The sequence below is a fragment of the Astatotilapia calliptera genome, chromosome 7, assembly GCF_900246225.1.
Source record: "Astatotilapia calliptera chromosome 7, fAstCal1.2, whole genome shotgun sequence".
NCBI lineage: Eukaryota > Metazoa > Chordata > Actinopteri > Cichliformes > Cichlidae > Astatotilapia > Astatotilapia calliptera.
In genome coordinates this window covers 37,316,557-37,323,303 of record NC_039308.1, presented here as the reverse complement: position 1 = coordinate 37,323,303, position 6,747 = coordinate 37,316,557, and the positions used below count along the sequence as shown (strand labels likewise).

The window sequence follows — 6,747 nt, the reverse complement described above, 5'->3', positions numbered from 1 at the left end:
ATCATGCTGAGGGAGATCTCTGCTCCTGACATAAGGAGAGAAGAGGCTGCAGGAGTTTTTACCTTCACAGTGCTGTGACACAGATGCAGTCACATTTTTAAAACTTTCAAAATAAGTCAGAAAAGTTTGAAATTTCTTCTATGAAACTTAAAAAGCTGAATTTCAAAATAATCCAAATTAATCCATTTAAAAATGTTTCAAAAAGAAGAAAAATGTCAAATTAACATTGATTTATTTCACATTTAAACATTTACAGACACCATTACACCTTACACCAGCTTAAACAGACACTTATTTTGAAAAGCCAGGCTCATCTCATCCAAGTATCGCTTTAGAGACCAATCGATCAGAAATAATTTAGTCTAAATCTACACTGAACTTTTTTAATTTTTTTTTTTTACAACTTTATACAAAAACATCTGTTTACATGTTTGTTTGTATATCAGTAGTGGGCGACCAATCAGCTGTCAGAGCTGAACAAAAACACAGGAAGTGATGCTCAGTTTACGTGAAGGAAAACAACTGCCACCACTGTTTGTCCAAACATAAGCAGGAAGTGACATCATTGGGGAGGAGGTGACACAATCTGGTGATTCTTAGTGGTTGCTAGGTAACAGGACTCAAGTGCTGATGTCGTCACACGAGCAGGTCTTTTTCGTCTCATTTACAAGATGAGAAATGTCCTGTTGTCATGACAACAGTCTCTGTAGTAACAACCTAGCTGGCCTTGGCATCCAGCAGCAGCACCCTCATCAGCGTCCTGGCGGCGGCCAGCAGCGCTCCGTGCAAAGCATACTGGGCTACCAGCACGCCAAAACCTCGGTAGAAGCCAGCCCCGCCTTCCTTGCGGCTGATGGCGTGCAGGCAGTCAGAGAAGCCATCATACTGCGTGTTTACGGGCACTACCAGCGGGCTCCCGCCATTTCCCACCGCGACCACTCCATCGGTGGCATCAATGATGGTGCGCGTACCCTGCAGAGCCAGGCGATGTAGCACCGTCTCAAGAGGAAACAACACCACGTCAGCTACCAGAGAACCCGCCCAAGATGCCGCCAGCTCGGGGAAGTAGGCATCCAGTGGATTGGATGGTTCTGCCCGCTGCTTCTTGCTACGCTGGTGCAGCCACAGCACCACCCGCTGGATGGAGGTAGCCACGGCATAGCGCAGAATGGCATGCAGCGCAGCGGGAAGCAGCAGGCATCTGAGAGGAAGCAGGCGACGACTGTGAGGTGCGCCGACACCCAGCAGTCGAGCAACACCCTCACGGACGCAGTCCAGCAGGCCAGAGGACGACTCATCCCGCACAATCTCGCTCTGAAGATGGAGAGAGGAACACAGGTCCGATCAAATGATCAATTTAAAAAAAACAACAACAACAACAAAAAAAAAAAAAAAACACACACACACACACACACACATCCAGCTAATCATTGCTCTAAATCAGCGGTTCCCAACCCCCGGGCCTCGGACCGTGAGTGAGTCGTTTGGTGCCGGGCCACAAGAGTTGAGGCTCAGGTGTGAAATGTATAGTTTTAAGGGTTTTTATCGGTTTTCAGCGTTATTTTGTTATCGTTTTTATCGTTAACTCGTTTTCCTGGGTCTTTTCACGTGTGTTATGAATAAATCTTCTTTTTTTCGGTACCAGTACTAGTTTTATTTTGTTGTATTTATCCGCGACACCTTAAAGGCCGGTCCGTGAAAATATTGTCGGGCATAAACCGGTCCGTGGCGCAAAAAAGGTTGGGGACCGCTGCTCTAAATGACTGAACAGCAGGTCATCTAACAGCTGCTCCTCAGCTTCCTGTTTGTGTGACATCATCATGCTCTCGTTGTTTCAAACAGGAGCCGTGTGGCTGATGGCGTCATCAATCTCACACAACGCTGGTAAGGTGTTGGAGAGATTATGCACCACTTTATGTGATCTCATGGCAGTGAAGGCATAAACCAACATCAAAAAGCCGCAACAACACCTCACTCTCATTGGTTGCTCTGTGAGTGATGTCATGAACAGAGAAAGAGGTTCTGATCTAGACCACTAGTTGGTAAACCTCATCATGTGATAAAAGGAAAGCTAATGAGCTGCTGCTAACTGACTGCTGTCATAAAAGAGGCATCGCTATTCAATAAACAATAATCAGTGACCTGCACGGTCTCAATGAGGCTGGCACAGTAAAATGGAAGAGCGACGACTGCCGTTAATCTGCAAGAGAGAGAGAGAGAAAGAGGAGGCGGGGTCAGTTTGTATCTCAGTCTCTGTTTAACAGCAAAAAAAAAAAAAAAAAGAAAAAGAACTGACAGGTAAGAAGATGAAGAAGAAGAAAAACTGACCCTTTAAGCAGCAAATGCCCAGCCACCTGTTTCCAGCTGCACCTGTGAGGAAGCTCCCTTCACGCACACACGCACACACACACACACACACACACACACGTCAGAGTGACGTTGTACAATACTGTATCCATGTGCTAGTGGGAGCAGGTGGTTACCGTGGCAGTGGCGTGAACTCGCTGATGATGCCCTCGGCTCCGAGCGTAACACCATGAACGATGAATGTGCTGCCCATCCCCTTCCACAGAGCCTTCACACCCTGATCAACACAACATATTAATCACCGACAACATAATAACACAATTTATATCCTGAAGTATAAATGCGTGTGGACAGGCCGACTCAGGTTAGTGGGAAGAAGCCGGAGTAGATCAGTAGAAGTGCCCCCTCCATCATCAATAATTAAGTCTCTATTTTTATTCTTTTAATGTTTATCTATGAGTTTTCATATTGTATTTATAATAAATACATTATACTGTATTATTATTTATTTAGATTATTCTGATCAGTTGTAAACCTCCATATTGTATCTGCATTTACTATTTTGCAATATTTAAACTTTTTAAACTTATTTGTAAATAATGTTAAAATACTTTCATTTTCCATTTTAATTTTAATATATTTAACTTTGTATTATTAAAAGAAATATTCTAAATGTCATTATGTCCAAATACATTTAGATTTTCCTATTTGATTAATATTTTTATACTGCTTTTTATACAAATATAATTATCATAATTTATAAGAAACAATCAAACATATTCAAAATGATCTTTTTACATATATTTTTATTCATCTTTGGGTTTTAGTGTGTCCCGTTACCTGAGCTTTGGTGATGCTGTACATTACAGCGACAGCGCTGAATGGAGTCAGGTGATAACACCGGGCGTGGTAGTTCACCTGATGTAAACAGCCAATCAGAGTGCAGCAACAGAAAGAGGAAAATAAAACATTTAATGTCTCAAAACGCACAAAAATGAAATAAAAAAGTTTCTCCCACAGCGTTAATAAAAGTATTTTAATCCATAGCCATCATTATTTATGGATCATTTATTGATAAGAAGGTGAGGTCATACCTGGCACTGTCTGCGGAACACAATGCAGGGGTGAGAGAGGACGTTCTCTGTGAACAGACTGAGTGCACACACACACACACACACACACACACACACACACACACACACACACACACGTTTTAGTTAGAAACCCCCTGACTTCTCCAAACTCACACTTCAGCCTGTTTTTGGGATGAAAGTGTCAAAAAGTAAAACATCTCGCTTTTTGGTTGTCACTAATGGCGAGCACTGACACAGTCTCGTCCCTTTTTTGCTCTCATTTTTCCCTGTGATTAGAACCAAAATCACCACCAGCATCTTTGACTCAACAGTGGAGACTTTTGTTGCAGTGAGTCGCTGAAACTAAATGAAGCTTCAGCTTCAGTGGAAACACTGAGAACAGAAAGATGTGTGATTGTTCCCAACCATGGAGTCCAAACAGTTCAGACTGAATAAACTCATTCAAGCTGAATATTGGTCCACATGCAGTGACTCGGTCCGAGCCTCTGCTCATCTTGAAACCATGAGAAACGATTTCCTCACCTGACGAATCCAACCCCGAAGCCAGCGAATCGATTCAGCTGCTCTGCAACGACAAAAGCAAACAAGATAAACTCGCACAGTGCAGGACGTCCATAAATAAAATCAATAACGGCTTTATTCACATAAGCTACCAAACAGTCTGCTGTCTAGTTCATTCATCACCGAGGATGATTCCACTGTTTTAATAACTTTTAACTCCAATAAAGTTAGTTAATAAGTAGTAAACTAAACATAGCACAACAAACACAAATTACAGAAAGCTGCCTTTGAGAGTTCAGGCGGTGCTGCAGAATAAAGCTGCTCATACCAGATATTTACTGTCAAGCTCGTTGGAGTTAGACTCTGTTTTGCGTTACTTACTGTATTTCCAGGTATGTTTGCATGTTTTAACACATCTTTGCATTTTGCGTTTCCCATTTTGGGAAATGATGGGCGAGTCAAAATTTTACTATATTACTGTATTTACTATTTGTGCATTTTGTTAGCCAACTGGCTAATATAATTAGCCTTCTAGTTAACTAGCCGCTAGCCCAGTCCGTTTATTACATAATTACTCTGAGCTTGATTAGCTTGTGCGCTAGCTTCCGGTTAGCATGCATGCTGACAGGTCATCGGCGCCTATCAGACCATTATCTCTTTAGTTGGCCAGCTCTGGCTCCATCCTGTCATTAGCCAGCTAGACTAGGTGACTCTGAACCTGCACAACAACCTACCAGCGGGGGGCCTGCTGGGATTTGGAGCTTCCCAGCCGCTTGCAGAACCTGCGATCTCTCCCGGGGCGTCATCGAACAGAGGTGTCCGCTCTCCAGGGTGCAGGTTGCGGCTGCCCGGGATGTCGGGCGGCGTGGTGACCCAGTGGTGGAGCTGCGGTTCGGCGGGGGCTCCGGCGCTCCGAACCGGGTAGCCCGCTCCGTACAGCGGGTCATCCCGGCCACGGTACCCGAGCCCGTCGAAGCTGTCCGGCCGCCTGGAGGCCATGTCAGGGTCGGAGCGAGTGAGGGGGGCGACACTGATATCCGGCTAGCAGAGCTCAGGGGAGCGCATCAAAGTGTGCACGGACAGAAGACACGGTTTAATGGAGAACCTGTAACGACCTAATCAACCCGACCCACACCAAAACATCCACCTGTCACCCGGAAACACTTCTTTTTCTATACTTTGTATACCGGCTGACTGCTCGTGCTGCCTCCTACAGGCCATCAGAGAGTGGTGAACCCTAGCTGGGTTATGTCTTTCTGCACGCTCAAACGTTTGTGCTGGTTTGTGTTGCACAAACTTTCGGTTCAAGTGACTTCTTTAGTCTCAGCTGACTGCAGGTTTTCACAACCTTATGGAACTGACCTCACAGCCCATTGTTCATTTAGTAGGCTAGTTTCACTAATTGGAAATTATTTCACTTGTAGCACATAAGCACAGTGTGTATAAGGAAAGAACACAAACACACAACAAGAGTTGAGCAGATTTGTGAAAATGTGAAATACCTGCAGTGGTGTCAAAATGGAACCTGAAATTTTCCCTTTAAAAAAAATCCTCAGAGAGCTGCAGGAGCTGTACCGTTGTATCTAAAGCTGACAGATTATCATATCCAGGTAAAATAGTTTGATTAATCTGTAAGTTTTTAGCTAGTTTTATGGTTAATTTCAGGAACTGAATCATTGGTGATCAAATATACACATTTATTATAGCTAGAAAAACTAAATATATCTTTCAAATTTAAAATAGAGCATATATATATATATATATATATATATATATATATATATATATATATATATATATATATATATATATATATATAATAGATATCTGACTATTTTACAGGATAGACAATATAAACATATTTAAAATTAAAGGAATTGAAATGTACATTGTGCCTTGGTTTAGTGTCTGGAAGAGTCCTGTCTCAGTCAATTATAGATGATGTGAGAGGGCGGGTGTGTGTGTTTAGGGCACGGATGGCTTGGGGATAGAAGCTCCTCTTGAGTCTCTCTGTCCTTGTCCGGAAGATGCGGAACCTTCTACCAGATTGCAGAAGTTGGAACAGTTTGTTGCCAGGATGAGACGGGTCCTTCAGTATCTGCGCTGCTCTAGTCCGGCATCTCCTGGTGTAGGTGTCCTGAAGCGGGGGGAGAGCAATCCTGCAGCAGCGTTCTGCTGTACGGATCACTCTCTGGAGAGCTTTTTGGTCCTTCACACAGCTGTTCCCAAACCACGATGTCATGTTCTGTGTGAGGATGCTCTCCACAGCGCCTGTATAGAAAATCCTGAGGATCTTTGGAGAGACCCTGAACTTCCTCAGTTGTCGTAGGTGATACAGGCGCTGCCTAGCCTTTTTGGTCTGGACCTGAATGTGGGCAGCCCATGTCAGGTCTGAGGAGATGTGGACACCAAGATACTTGAAGGACTGCACCCTCTCCACTGGAGCTCCATTGATGATAATGGGCTTGTAGTCTCTGTGCTGACCCCTTCTGAAGTCCACCACCAGCTCCTTGGTCTTGCTGACGTTCAGCTGGAGGTGGTTGTCCTGGCACCACGATGCCAGATTCTTCACTTCATCCATGTAGGCCGCCTCATCGTTGTTGGAGATGGCACCCAACACCACTGTGTCGTCAGCAAACTTCACAATGGTGTTGGAGCCATGGGTGGCCACACAGTCTGAAGTGTAGAGGGAGTAGAGCAGTGGCGAGAGGACAGATCCCTGAGGTGTTCCTGTGTTGATGGTGATGCTGTTGGAGAAGCACCTGCCCACCCTCACCACCTGAGTTCTGCCAGTGAGGAAGTCCAACACCCATGCACACAGACGGCTGTTAAGAGTCCCAGATCC

General features: G+C 44.4%; 1 protein-coding gene across 1 annotated transcript; it reads right to left on the bottom strand.

The window, feature by feature from the left end:
* Positions 1–215: 215 nt before the first annotated feature.
* On the bottom strand, positions 216–5,453 carry LOC113026136 (solute carrier family 25 member 46-like). Its single transcript, XM_026174603.1, has 8 exons — positions 4,637–5,453; positions 3,924–3,966; positions 3,402–3,459; positions 3,148–3,225; positions 2,484–2,584; positions 2,329–2,385; positions 2,143–2,200; positions 216–1,314 (listed from the first exon to the last, which is right to left on the bottom strand). Exons 1-8 carry the CDS (start codon positions 4,899–4,901, stop codon positions 718–720), a joined length of 1,257 nt encoding a protein of 418 aa, XP_026030388.1. The 5' UTR covers positions 4,902–5,453; the 3' UTR covers positions 216–717.
* Positions 5,454–6,747: the final 1,294 nt, after the last annotated feature.